We start from the raw sequence: 15,290 nt of genomic DNA, 5'->3' as shown, positions 1-15,290 counted from the left end.
TAATGAAGTATATACAGTGTTACACAACTTTTCATATAGATGAGGTTTCTATTTAAGCTAAACTGACAGTCAAAGATGAAACTATTCTGCGTTTAAGATTGTATATAATCATCTGAAGGTAAATAACGTAGAGGCTGCCGTGGCATGAAGCACTTTATACAGCGTAGATGGTTGACTTTCCAAGACTCGGCATATCAACACTTTGAGGGAAATTCTTAAGCCAAAAGTATTCCTAAGTAGGGTTTTGTTAAAAGCTTTTGCTACTGTTTGATGATTGTGAGCTTCTTAATCTACTATTCCAAAGCAGAAACAAAAGGAGGCGTGGTTTCGGTGGAGTGAGATTTTTAGACAAATTTAAGAAATGTGACTTTTCAAAAAGTAGCAAAATCTGTCGCAATTTAATTCCAATAGTCGGATGGTGTAAAAAGTGACTCCACATCTCTAGACATATTTAAAGATGCAAGTAATTTATCATCAGTATCTGACATTTGATAAATTTGTCACAAAAAATAGCAACATGGCCTCCGGCAAAACTAACTTAAAAGAATCGACCGTGATAAATTCCTCCTTTTATGTCTCATGCATTTGCCTGTAGATTTAAGGGGTATTCTCATCATATATTGTATAGCCAGAGGATATACCTGATGGTCCTAGAGGTGGGACTGAAAGCTATCTCTGGAATGGCAGTCCCCCGACACTTCTCACCTGTTGAAGCGACGTCTGTGAATGTAGAGGTGGCAGGGATTACAGAAACATCTACGTTCACTGTTTTATAGAATTTCTGTAACTGTCATTCACTTATGTTGGGGTTACAGCAACGGTGTATCACAGCAAATGGAACTATTTCCATAGTCCCGGCCACTTCTCTATTCAAAATGGCTGCTTCAACAGGCCGTTGTGGGATCCCTGTTTTGAACGTAGTCCCAAAATTGGATATATGAATAAGCCATAAATGTCTAAGATAAGAATACTCTTTAATATGCTTAATATGCACATTAGAAAACCCCTTTAGCGTGAGCAGGTCATGCAAATACGGTTGACTGCAGAGTCCTGATATTGGGACCCCCATACAGTCAGATTTTATCGCCAGGGTACCGACTCCACAATTGTAATGTCTAATCTTATAGAGTTTTGGCTACTTCTTGAGAGACATCTTGGTCTGGCTGAGGTGGAGGAGCGGGTCAACACAGAGGCGTAACTTGAAGCTTCTGGACCCCAATGCAAAACCTGTAACAGGGCCCCCAACTATAATTGTTTATTAATAGTACTGGGCTCCCTATATGGAGAAGAGAGGCCTTATGGGCCCCCTAAGGGTCCTGGGCCAGGGTGCAACCGCATCCCCTGCATCCTCTATAGTGGGTCAACATATAGTGTAGTAGAAGATAATAAAAAAAAGGGTATCCAAAGAGATGTATTAAATTTCACAAAAAACGTAGATGGTAATAAAAAATGTTACATTAATTTGCCAGGTTCAAGATTCACGGCTGCAGTGCTTTCTGGAGAACCAATGGATAATAGCAGATGAAAAGATTATTATCAAAAACATCGGATATTGAATTGATTTGCTACCGAAAAGACAATGAGTGGTCCATAATACTTCAAACATTTTGGAAATTTTTGGTTGGAGAAGTCAGATATATCAAAAGGACTTACTAGTAGCAAAATATATAGGCAGAAAGAAATGAGAGGTATGTAAACTAAATGTCCAATCTTCTATACCTCAGAGCTGTCACTGCTGCTATGTCTAGTGGTTACAGTTTCATGGCTATTGCAGTGACTGTTGGAGGTTGTCTTCTTATCCCAATGTGAGTGTTCTCTGCGTTTTAGAAGCACAATGATGATAATTATGGTGCAAATCAGGAGCAACAAAGCAGCCACCCCTCCGATGGCTGGCATCAAAGCGCCCAGTGGATCCTGGCCAGCGATCTCTAAGACTGGTTTGTTATAGAGTCCACTACCTGGTAATGTATCCTTGCCGGAGACCCTTTTAGAGTGTTTTAGAGTAACATGCTGGATGTTTGTCCCCGTGTTCTTTTCTTCCCCAATGTCTTGAGTAAGTGCCAGATCATCCTTATTTGCTCTTCTGCTTCTCTTCAACTTATCATTTCTAATATCCGTGCCACTCAGGGTGTGGTGGTATTCCACACTACGTTTTCCAATGCCTCTGTTGGCATTTTCTCTTGATCGGACTGTATAGATAGCATGAATGAACCATTCACGTCCAGCAGCCACCTAAATGTTTTAGACAAAACAAATTTTATTTCTTGAATATTATAAAACTTTTTGTTGAACATTTTAGCTTTAGATTTGAAAAAGCATCTCAAACAATATATGTATGTCATTATTTCCAGAGGCTCTATAAAATTGAGATGGTCATGGCAACAGACATTAACTGTAGGGAAACTAAGAGGGACTTTTAGGTAAAGTTTTACTACCACTGGGAGTAAGGCTTCTTGTCCACGGGCGATTGTTCACTGTGTTATCCATGGCGATAATCCGGCCGCGGGTAACGAAGTGAACGCTTTCCATAGCATTGCTATGGAAAGCGCAGTCCCCTGTCCACGAGTGGAGAATCATAGCGATTCTCTGCTCGCGTGATTCAAATCGCGTCGCGATTCTCTGCATTGAGCCTATCTGTCAGCTCTCCCCTGCTCCCCATCGGCGGCTCCTGCGGCAGAGATCTGCTGCGGGATATCGCTATGCCCGTGGACAGGAGGCCTTAAGCTTATCCTACATATTAGATAAAAAGGAATAGAATCTTCAGATGTTTGTGTGATCGCCATTGTATGCTGGCCCCTCGAGTCCCCCAATAGCAGGTAGATTCCAACATTCTGTTTTTTTATTCCCATGGGAGATAAGCTGCTTTCAGAGATGTGTGGCAAGAAGTTATTTTCCTACTCCTATGGAAATGGATATGCATGCTTATCTGAGCTAAGTAGGGTTATGAGAAACAGCTGTGTAAGGGCTTAAACAAATGGACGCTGCTATGGAACGTATTAGCGCATGAACCCATCAATGAACTAAACACATACGCCAGCTGCCAGGTGAGTATTGCGGTTTTTTTTCACCTGAAGTAGTTAGGGCTCATTTTTGGGGGATAGCTTATATTTCAAGCCCCTCCCCTCTGAAAATCAGGGTAGGGCTTATTGTCGGTATAGATCTTATTTTCGGGGAAACATGTTTGTTAACGCAAATCTAGATAGTAAAGACGAAACCATTGAAATCAATCTGGCATTCTATTTTCCTATTACCATGAAGGAGCAGGTAAATGGAATGCCCTAACACTTGTAAACTCAGTCTTATGGTTAAATTTCTGTATTCTTGGCATATCCACTAGTCTACAAATGATGGTACTTGTTGATGGGTGCATCAATTTATTACACATTAATGTAATAAAATATAGCCTGTATTATAATACAATATAATCAAAATGTACCTGAAAAAGGGCATCCGATGAAAGACTAAAGCCGTCCGATCCTGGCTGTTTCACCAGAGGCAGAGCTTCTGAGCTGTCGGCTGCTAATTTAGCTTTAAATGGAAGATTTCCAAATACCTTCTCTTGGGTTTCTGGCTGAGCCTTGTCCTTTAGTGTAAGTAAAATATGACGGATTCTTAAATCTTAAATATACCTGTTATCTAATAACCCATATTTTATAATAGAAATGCTAGAAGAGGTAGTTAATCAGTTCCCGAACAAGAAAGTACTTGGAGGTCACACAAGTATAACATACATAGTCATGTCTTCATTAAAACGGACACCATTCATTTTTGACAATAGTGAGACTGACAGTAAAAAACAGTTCTTCACACAATTAGGGCCCTTTTATACGGAATGATTAGTTAATCGCTGGATCGTGGAAAACTGAATTCAGTGTAAACATGGTCAATGACTAAATGACGAAGACATTTGCAGGGATAATTGGCCTGTGTAAATAGGAGCTCATTCATCTATGAATTATTGCCTGTTTACGCTAATGGAGGCGGGAAGCTGGCCAAAAATTTTCAGCGCATTTTGCTTTCATTCAGTGAGCGATTATCACTCATGTGTGAAAGTAGAGGAGGGATGATTGTTGGGACGAGTGCTGGGGGCTTAAGTGCTCAATAGTCATCCTGTGAAAAGGGACCTTAACATGTAATGTGACTTATTCATAAATTAACATACCAGTATCTTAAACCTATAAAGTAAGGTAGCTGAATCTGCAAGGCATCCATATTCATTGGCAACTGGATTATATTTAGGCACATAGCCATCGGCTCCGGTACATAAAAATACTTTCTCAATGTTGCAGATGAATGAGTCTCCAAGATTTTGAACAGGATCCACCATGACACGTCCATAAATCGTAGACCCTTCATTGAAAGATAAAAAGAATAATGCAGAATTGTCAGTAACAGGTGCAATGACTATATGTATTAGCAAACAGGGCGCTAACTATTAGATATAACACATAAAATGGGTTGGCTTTGTCTTCAGAGCCAGTGCCATTATTGGGCTGTCTTTGATAATGCATCATTTGCTTGAATAGGGCTGATCTATAATATAGTCCATGGATAAAAAGCAGACCCTTGTTTCTAATCTTGCACACCCCCTTTATTGACAGCAGTTATTTTTTGACACAGGTCAATGCTAAACAGAATTCAGCATGGTACATGAAGAGTTAAAGGCGCTTTCCAGGTATATACAGGGTGTAGTCAAAAAGACTGATCGAGCGCCATATCTCAATGCTGGTGTCCTATATTGAGATAACAATGGCAAAGTTGAACAGGCCTATGAGCAAGCGTACTAGAAGGAGGCCCAATGCGGATCGCTATCTGAATCTCCTGCAGATGACAGTGGAAGACTTCCAGTATGGTTTGCCCCTACCGTAGCAAAAAGAGCCCGCTTAGAGTATGTTTTCACATTGGTCTTACTACCAGAACTTACATTTCCTTACTTTAGTCATAGCAGCAGTCCCACGGCACTTAGACACACTAAGTGGATTTCCGTTTCTCAGATGCTACTCTTCAATTTTACAATTGGGTTTTGCGCTCTCTGTCTTACAGGGGCCACAACACAAAATTTAAATCCATATTTAAGTTTGTGCGCCATAGCATTGTGTAGCGCATCCATGTCTTCTTATTCAGGATATAGCGCTGAGCAGCCATTTTGACTACACTCGGTATTGATACAGCCAAAGTAGGAGAGGGCATGCTCTCCCCTAATATGTATGCTGTTTCAAAAAATTGTTGTGGGAGAAGTTGGGTATTATTTATAAGTCTTACAGACTGTTTTGTGTGAGGGACGTGGGATTTGCTCATAGGTATGTATTTGTCTGCTGAGCTATAGTCACGGATATCAGTATTTGGAATCCAAATATAAGCACCTTAGGGCATACAATGTAAATGTGCCAATTTTCGGCCACAATTGCATTGAAAATAATAGGGCATTCCATTTTGTTTGGTTTTCTTATAGAACAGCACTTTTTCTGGTGTCTTTCTCCATTGACTTTTCAAAATCATAAACGTGGTGTTACGATAGTGTGGGCAGACTAAGCACGGGGCCCACATGATCGTACCCAAAGAGGACTGGATGAGTTCATGGGTTTCACCAGGGTCACACGGTTTTCAGGCAAACTGGCCCTGTGCTACCGGGAGGTTGACATGGCCCTAACTAAGCAGGGATATTGCCCCAATAAGGACAGCCCAGTGGTCTTCGGATCTGGGCCCTACCTGATCCTAGAAGCCACGCACCAGAACAGGACGCATTCACATGCCACATGACAGGGACTGAACAACAGGACTCACAGAGCCAGAATACACAGCACACAGCAGCCACAATGCAAACACTAATAGCAGATGATAAGCTGAATATAAATGCGAGGTGTTAGTTCGTACATTGGCCAATGAACTTAAGCTGCAAGCCTCGGCAAGGCCCCTCGTATCTTGCAGTCCCTACACTAGCAAGACACATCTACTAGTGGGCCCTAGAGGCCAACCTAGCACAGACATAGCAAACAAACTCAGCAGACCAAACTGACACAAAATAAATGTACAAACGGACATGAACCGCAAGGCACAGATCACACAGCAAGCTGCAACAAAACACAGATAGCAGGTCACACAGCAAACTTCAACAGACAAGGATTCATGACTGCGCACCCTGAACACCATACAGAGACTGACCAGGAGCTGGGTTTACATGTGAGCACAAACTCAGAAGATTGGCTAGCAAGGAGTATCACGCCCAGCCAGCTCAATCAATTAACCCTGTGAGGGCTGTGCTGCTAGGAAGCTTAGACCTACAGATCCCAGCAGCACACGTAACACGTGGCCTGTAAAAATATTATCATGATTTTTACATGCAGTAGAACAATTACAAGTTCCCATAGAAGCAGTTATAGAACAATTCCTTAAAAATATTTCCTTCTTTAAAAGAAACCGTAAACTTCAATCAAGATTTTGCAGAAGCAGGAAGAGCCGAGACCCTTGCTATATAACTACATGAACATGTAAACAAATTTATAAAGCATAACGGGTTGTCTGGGGGGAATTATATGTATGACACTACTTGGCTTCTTACAAGACACCCCACTGGCCGTTCATTGTAGATTTGACAGCTCCTAGTGACAATTAAACCCCCTACATGTTTATTGCTACCTGTGGGACATTTCTACATAAGCTATATACAATCTGATACTGTCTTTTGCACCTTCAGAAAATGCAACATCTGTTCCTTCACCGAATCCCATTGAGCCATCCGACAGCCACAGTTCCTTCTTGGACAGTAAAAACATTTGCGTATTGAGACTGAACTCTGCTGATACTGGATCACTAACCTGCAATATATCAATGTATTAACATGCAATTACATTTAGTACATTTAAGCTCAAGCACATAGAAACTTAGGCTGAGCACTAAATCGTACCTGTTGAAACCTAATATCGATGTCAAATGTGATAGGCTCACGTGGGTTGCATATAGGAGGTAGACTATATTCTTGGTTGGGAGATGCATTACAAGGAATAAGTTTTACAGTGTATGTTCCGGAGTAATCTCGTACCTAGAAAAAAATGGAAAGTTCACAAGTTTAGAATGATAAGGCGTAGAAATGACTGTACCATACAATGCCTAATTATAAGCACTAAACAATATGGAGCCCAAATAACTATGTCATACGTTAGCTAAATAACATTCCCTTATAGTTCTGTGAATCACAGGGCTATACAGTTCTGCCACCCTCCACTGCAAATATAAGTAAAGACCACCATACATGCTCCAATAATATCAACACCCAGTAGGGAAATAATAGCGCCATACATTATCTGTCAATGTCTGTTCTGCCCCATCATTCAACAGGGAAGGTTGAAACAAGGCACAACTACACAGGTCGCAGAGAAGAGTAACTTTACACTCAAATTGGTTGACTGTTGTCAATCCATGGTCCATCCATGCTAAGGAACGACGAGTTGTGCATTGAACTATCGTAGTTGGAGCACTGGTGTTGTATTCGGCTTCCAGTTGCTTGACTATGCACTGCCTGTTCATCGGAACAATTCCTGACATCCCCCTCTGCCTCCTTTTATCTACTAGTTGGATGTTTTTCCTTGCTCACACTGTTGTACCCCCTGAACTTTTGCAGTTTTTGTAATAACGGCCCAGCTAGTCTAGCATCGATGACCTTGCATCATTCACAGCCACTCAAATCACTCAATTTTACCATTCTAACGACATGGAAACTGATCTGAAGAAAACTTCCTCACTTGATTTATTGCTGAGTCACATGTCTAATTTCCATATATGGAAGCTTCAATTGTAAAAGGATCGGTATCTTTAATAAAGTGGTCATTCAGCTATGTATCCACTATAATCTATTTTATTCCAGTTATCTGCAGTTCATTTCAATGGCTGTGATTGGTTCATTGAGTGCTGCATTGATTGGCTAAGCTGCAGCCCTCGAGAACCAATCAGAGCAATCGATTGCTGGAGGAGGGGTTTACAAACCCCATTACCAGCAAGCGATCTTCTGTCGGCAGCTGAGAACTGCAAGGAAGCCTACCAGAGCTATGGAGACCAGCAGGAGGGACCCGGACAGCGCCTGCTAGGTAAGTATGGTAAGACATTCCCTGAAAATAACACCTAGTGCCTCCTTTTGGGCAAAAATTAATATAAGGCAGGGTCTTATTTTCAGGGAAACGGGATATGAGTTGGTATTGGTTTGAACCACAATTTACACTGGTCAAATATTTTTAAACCCTTTCAATGAGCAAGAGCTAACACTATATATAATGTGTGACAAGTATCAACAAGATAGTATGAAATGGTGTTCAACTTGTATTGCTTTCCTTTTTTACAAACTGCTTTATGGAGCATATAATATATAAACCCACATTTGATCACTAGTTGTCCCAATACCTACAGCAAAGTCGGAGACAAAATTCCACTGCTGCACAGGCTGCCGGAAGCTGGGCTCACTGCGAAGAAGGTTCAAGGTGAAGGTGAGCTCAGGGTGGTCAGTAGACATGACCATAGATGTCAGAGATGTACCTGGAGCAGGATCGTTAACAAGTGGAGTTAAATATGATATTAACATCAATTTTAATGGCTGCTGAAGTGGAGACAATCACATTTCTTCTCATAAATTACTTCGTTAATTGCTGGCAAATACTATACTGGAATGTAGGTTGACAGCACGCAGAAGTGAAGCCATGCTTTCCCTCACCAGAAGCAAACATTCCGTTTGGTCTGTTAACCCCGTGAGTGGCGGGTTTCCTACCACCCTGTCAGACCCACCAGGGCAGGTTTTTTAAAATGGTCTAATCATTGAATTTCAACTAATTTTGCAGTTGCGTCTCAAGAGCCATAACTTTTTCATTTTTCCATTGACATGGCCATATAAGGGCTTGTTTTTTGCGGGGCAAGTTGTGATTTTTTAAACAGGGGGGAGGAAAAAAAGAAATGGGGAAAAAAGAAAAAAAGGGGCCATGTCATTAAGGGGTTAAATAATGTATTAACTTCCTTTTCTGGGTCATTACGACGCATGGATACCACATGTGTGATTGTATTTTTGATTTTTTACAAAGTAAAGGGAGACAAGTGTTTTTATTATTTTTTTTATAATTTTTTTACTTTTGTTTTTCTTTTTACTTTTTTTTTTGTCCCTTTAGGGGACTTCCACAGGGACCCATCAGGACCCCCTGATCACATTCCGGGGGTCTGATGGTGACAGCCCTTTACATGCTGCAGTGACAGCCCTTTACATGCGGCAGTCACATAGACTGCAGCATGTAAAGGGTTAACACAGCAAAGATCGGAGGTTTTCTCTGATCTCTGCTGTAGGAGCTGGTACCTATCTGTCCTCTGACCGCCAAGAACCAGCTCTCCCTGCCACAGAGACCATCGGCTTGCTTCTGACAAGCCAATGGTCTCTATGGCAACCTGTAAACAAAGCAGGACTTAGAAGCAGGAGATTGCCGGCAGATCGGCAATATCTTCTGCTGGTTTTTCAAAGCCCTTGCTTTGTTCTCTCTGGGTCTGTGCAGGCAGAGCACAATGTCACATTCCGGGGGTCTGATGGTGACAGCCCTTTACATGCTGCAGTGACAGCCCTTTACATGCTGCAGTCACATAGACTGCAGCATGTAAAGGGTTAACACAGCAAAGATCGGAGGTTTTCTCTGATCTCTGCTGTAAGAGCTGGTACCTATCTGTCCTCTGACTGCCAAGAACCAGCTCTCCCTGCCACAGAGACCATCGGCTTGCTTCTGACAAGCCAATGGTCTCTATGGCAACCTGTAAACAAAGCAGGACTTAGAAGCAGGAGATTGCCGGCAGATCGGCAATATCTTCTGCTGGTTTTTCAAAGCCCTTGCACTGCTCTGTGTGGGTCTGTGCAGGCAGAGCACACTGTCACAGCTTGTGGCATTGTGCTCTGCAGCTCCCATAGTGATACCTAGCCCGGAAATCTTCCGGGCTATATCACTATCGTCAGTGGAGCTCGTCCTGGAAAATTTCCGGGCGCGCCACTCAAGGGGTTAATGTTGCAGATGCAAAATAAAACCTTTAAATACAATAGCCAAGGCAAAGTGGCTTGTTGGTGCCACTCCGACTCCCAGTACTGAAGGCACATTTACCACCATCCCCTCCAATTACTCCACTGATAACATGTCTCATATACTAAGGCTATATGTAGAATCTTAAAAAAACAGTAAAAACATTTAGTTTAGCTTTAGAACTTACCTGGATGAGACATGACAAACTGCCCTCGGAAGCGAATTTCCGTCTTAAAGTTCACAACTAGGCGACCTTCTTCATTAATGCGCATGCTGGTTGGGTAGAGGGAACCTGAGATAAACATTTAATACTGTTTTAGCCACGGGGGGCATAGTATATATAATATATAAATAATCACACCACTCAAGGTGCTTTTACATGGAACAATTATTGTATAATAAAAAAAAAATAGCTCGATTGTTCAAATTTGAACAATATAGATTCATTGTAAACACACCCCGCGATTGAACAATGATAATTGGTTTGCTTAGCGTTCATTTCAGGCAAGCATGAAAATCATTGTTGGCTCATTCATTAAGGCCCATTTAGACACAACGATTATCACTCAAAATTCGCTTAAAAGATGGCTTAATCGGTGTGTCTAAATATGCCCATCTTTCAGTTTTCTGCCTGACTACAGTTTTCAGTTCTGCTTGAAAACCATTGTTCGGCAGAACAGCTGATAAGCAGGACTGCACGCTGTGTTCTGCTGGGGGAGGGCCGATTATAGCTGATTGCTTTGTCTTATCTGTCAGCCCTGCCAGCAGAACATCTGATAAGCAGGACCGCACACTGTGTCTGCTGTCCATGGTGCAAAATTCTCCATGGGGAGCTGGAGATTACATTGTTTTTTCTTAGCAGCCCCTGACTGAACAATGGAGCTAATTACAGAGCGCAGACCTCCTGCTGAGTTCTGTAACAGCTCCCAAAAGCTCATTTGCATGCAAATGAAGCTGATAAAGTACTAATAGCAGTTAGTGCCTATTAGTACTTTATGCAAAACAGTTCAGTCATTCTCATGCACAGGTACAACTGAACGACTGAAAGATCCAGTAAAAAAAATATATCTTTGTGTTTATACTGGTTGCTCAAGAGAACGATTATCGCTACGTGTAAAAGTATCCTTAGTGTAATGGTGGCTATAAGTGTTAATGTATAACCATCCTACATTCCCTGGTATCTGCCATTTTAAAAACTGAACAGTTATTATTGGAAATTGTGCAAATGCAATTTTTTTTCTCTAAATTTTCATCAAAATATACAACTTTTGTGATCATAATTGTTCTTTATATTAAATATCATGCGTTTTTAACATTTTTCACAAAAATATTAGCATTTGAGTGGGCAGATCTGAAAATTAAATTCGATAGGAAAAGTTTAAATCTCAGATAATAACAATATCGGGGGGATCATTTGATAGAATAGTATCATTTTGGGTCATTTTGGAGCAAATAACATTAAATTTTTGGATATGCCTCAAGTAATGATTAATCAAAAAATATGCAATGTCTATGGTCACCCTAAGTAGCCATCAATAATGAGACAGTAAATAGTCAGGAGCAAAAAAAGTGTGAGTGAAGGACATATAAAAGTGACTGCATATGAATATATTTAATCTTACCTTGTAGCTCCGACTCAGATGGGCTGCCTATTCCTTCATTCCACAAGATGGCTGTGTCATATACGAATGTCAGCCTCAACTCAGATTGCAGGTCAAAGTGCTGCCAACCACCAACTGCTGCCGGTGAATGGAACACATAAGAGACGTATAGCGGCACCCGCAGAGTCACGTATGACTGGACCAAGTTCAATACCTGCAAAAGCAACATTACTATAAATATACCCCAAATAAGTAAGTCTGTTGGGTCGGGCTCACATGAACGTATTTGCATTGTGTATAACGCACGCAATGTACGTGCGCATAATACACGGCAAATGGTGTCAATGAAGTACTTTGATTTTCATTGTTCCACTCACACTTGCATATATTTATTGCATATGCTCACACGTAAAAAAGAATGCAGCATGTTATATTTTACCGCATATCTGGCGCATAAGAGCCCTATTGGTCTCTATGTGTCCATTTGAAACGCAGTGCGCACGCAATTACATTGTGTGTGTGCAGCGTTTTTTATTAACGCATGTTGGTAGGAGACATGAGAAAATAAAAAGAAACCAGAAATCCAGTGCAGGACAATACACATAAAATTGCCTGTACATGCATAGGCATATGTGAGCAAAAAGGCAACAATATACAGGGATACACAGTTCCATACATCGGTAAAATGCTGCGATTTTTACACAGCGTCTTACGATAGTGTGAGCCCGGCCTTATACTGTACAATCTGCATAGTGGATGCATTGAAGATTAATACAGTCACTTCCAAAGTCTTATCTGCAGGTCATAGGCAGATAAATTTACAAACCAGTGTCAGGCAGCTGCTGCCAAGGCAAATGGGATCATGAGGTGCATCAGAAGAGGTCTAGGGGCACATGATGAGAACATTGTTCTTCCTCTTTACAAGTCACCGGTCAGACCACACATGGAACATTGTGGACAGTTTTGGGCACCAGTACTCAAGAAGGACATATCAGAGCTTGAGAGGGTACAAAGGCGGGCAACTAAAGTAATAAATGGAATGGGCGGACTACAATACCCAGAGAGGTTATCAAAATTGGGATTATTTAGTTTAGTAAAAAAGATGGCTGAGTGGCAACCTAATAACTATGTATAAATATACCAGGGGACAATACAGTGATCTCTACCATGATCTGTTTATATCCAGGACTGTGACTGCAATAAGGGGGCGCCCTCTATGTCTAGAGGAAAGAACGTTTCTACACTGATATAGAAGAGGGTTCTTTACAGTAAGAGCAGTGAGACTGTGGAACTCTCTCCTGAGGATGTGGTGATGCCAAATTAGATAAAATAGTACAAGAGGGGTCTGGACACCTTTCTTGAGTGATACAATATTATATGTTATAGTTATTAATAACTTTAGGAGGTGATCCAGGGATTATTCTGATTGCCAGATTGGAGTCAGGAAGGGATTTTTTCCTCTTAAATGGGGAAAATTGGCTTCTACCTCATTGGGGTTTTTTGTCTTCCTCTGGATCAACATTGGGGCTTAATAGGCTGAACCGAATTGACATATGTCTTTTTTTGGCTTTACATACTATGATAAGAATAAGAACTCTAAGGTACATACTGGCACTCTGTGTTTAAAGCTGTATACATACCAGTAGCTTCACCAACAGCCTACAAGCTATACAGCCTTGTGTGGGTAAAGCTTAAAGAGTTGTTCCAAGTTATAAAGTTATTCCCTACCCACATCATTTTATAATCATTAGTGTTCTGGCCACTGGTACCCCCACCGATCTTGAGAATGGGGGGGGGGTTGCTCCATGAGGGAATTGAGCAGAGGTTCGGCAAGCACACTTCCAATCCATTCACTTCAATGACTTCACTAGAGATTAGAGTTCAAGCACTTTGGCAGTCTCCAGCATTGTCATAAAAGTGAATGGAGCAGTGGCGCACCTGCGCAACTTCACTCCATTCAACTGAAGACCAACTGGACTCCCATTCTCGTGTTTGGAGGGAGTCCCAATGATGGACCCCTAATGATCATAAAGTTATCCCCTATCCTATGGCTGCTTCAAGTTATAGTTATCCTCTATCCCCAGAACTTTATAACTTTATAACTTGGAGCAACTTCTTTAAATTTTACCATCTCGTAGGATGCCTGTACACAAAGGGGCCCAAACCGTACAATTTTTCTGTGAATTGCTGTGGTTTTCAGCCAAGTGATATCTACCGGTGAAGCCCATGGTGCACTTACTGCACTGCCGTAAAATTGCATTACAGAACCACAGCAATTTTTGGCAAGGCTGTGTGGCAAAATCGAACATCTTCCCTGCAAATGAATGGGTGACCAAATAGGATGGAGGAGAGTGCTGCAGACACTGCACTGGTCTTTGCTCTCACCATTGTGGCTAATACCATTTCCCCTATTTTGGGGGTCAGAAGTTGTCCTGTTGGACCAAAGACTTTACTAATTCTTTAAAATATCTACCATTAATTATAATTAGAATAAAAATTATTATAATCATTACCATTGACAATAATTTGCTAACTTTTACACAGCTCTGACAGGTTGTACAGCACTGTAACAAGACAGGTTTTACAGCACTGTACAGAGATTGCTACCACACATATATTAGTTCCTGTCCCCTTTTCAGACACAATTTCATAGGAAGCCAATTAACTTAGATGTATGTTTTTGGAATGTGGGGTAAAACTTGGAAACCCATACAAACATGGGGAGGACACAAACTCCATGTAGATGCTGACCTTGGTCAGACTAGAACCCAGAATCCCAGTGCTAACCACTGAGCCATCATGCTGGTTGTAACTGAATTGTTGTACTATGTACATATATACTCACCTGCCCATCAGTCCCTATAGTGCCGCTGCAGTCTGTCAAGAGCTCAGACATATCAAAGAAGCTGTTGAACTCCCAGAGACAAGCTTCCAGATTGAGGTTACGATAAAAACGCAAGGTCTTTGCTGATCTTAGAGCAGAGCTGTACTGGTATGGAGATGTTTCACCTATCATTTCATACATTTTTGTGTTTTCCGTAATGAAACCATACTTGGTAGGAACTTCATTGTAGTCAATGAGATTAGAGCACTTATGGTTGCCAACACGGGTGCCATCAGGACTAAGCGTCAGTTCGAAGTTGGACATGCGTCTAGTTGATACAACAGGAAGCATACCTGTGATATAACCATTCAGAGTATGAATTATACAAAGTTGTCGTAAAGTTTTCTTTCCAGCTATATCTGATTTAACAATCCTGAGCTTAACTAGTAATGTCTACAAAGCAAATATATAGAGCTATTCATGCTTTTAGTTACTCGTGCAAAAATTAACCGTATAGCAATCATCTGGGTCGAAATTAATGATAGGTTTGTTATGCATCATGGAAATCGTACCGTCCATATGTGGCATTCTTACAGTCAGTTTTATCAGGTTAGGATAGTCTGGATCTTCAGGGCCAGTGTACTTAATCTTCGCAGAAAAAGGTTCAGCACCTACTGTTCCTGGAACACGGGGTTGGCAAAGACCTTGAGAAAGAACAAATATAACAATTTAATTTTTATTATACAATATATGTATTCATGGGAACTAAAGTAGAACTGTGTTGCTCAGGTTAACTGCTAGAAGGCTTGGTTGTTACTGTAGCTCCTCCCAGCAGCT

The 15,290-nt window shown here is 41.2% G+C and overlaps 1 protein-coding gene across 1 annotated transcript in view; it reads right to left on the bottom strand.

Moving 5' to 3' along the window:
- Positions 1-1,398: 1,398 nt before the first annotated feature.
- The window catches only part of FREM3 (FRAS1 related extracellular matrix 3), an 84,658-nt gene continuing 70,766 nt past the window's right edge, over positions 1,399-15,290 (bottom strand). Inside the window, exons 15-24 of the mRNA XM_066573695.1 lie at positions 15,026-15,157; positions 14,475-14,806; positions 11,651-11,843; positions 10,216-10,320; positions 8,396-8,523; positions 6,905-7,039; positions 6,689-6,815; positions 4,163-4,350; positions 3,437-3,583; positions 1,399-2,232 (exon numbers count right to left, since the gene is read on the bottom strand). Of these exons, the coding sequence (XP_066429792.1) occupies positions 1,714-2,232; positions 3,437-3,583; positions 4,163-4,350; positions 6,689-6,815; positions 6,905-7,039; positions 8,396-8,523; positions 10,216-10,320; positions 11,651-11,843; positions 14,475-14,806; positions 15,026-15,157 (2,006 nt within the window). The 3' untranslated portion in view covers positions 1,399-1,713. The remainder of the gene's footprint in view (positions 2,233-3,436; positions 3,584-4,162; positions 4,351-6,688; positions 6,816-6,904; positions 7,040-8,395; positions 8,524-10,215; positions 10,321-11,650; positions 11,844-14,474; positions 14,807-15,025; positions 15,158-15,290) is intronic.

The sequence above is a fragment of the Eleutherodactylus coqui genome, chromosome 7 (assembly GCF_035609145.1).
Source record: "Eleutherodactylus coqui strain aEleCoq1 chromosome 7, aEleCoq1.hap1, whole genome shotgun sequence".
Taxonomy (NCBI): Eukaryota; Metazoa; Chordata; class Amphibia; order Anura; family Eleutherodactylidae; genus Eleutherodactylus; species Eleutherodactylus coqui.
The sequence above is the reverse complement of the archived record's forward strand: the minus strand, read 5'-3'. Positions and strand labels throughout refer to the sequence as shown.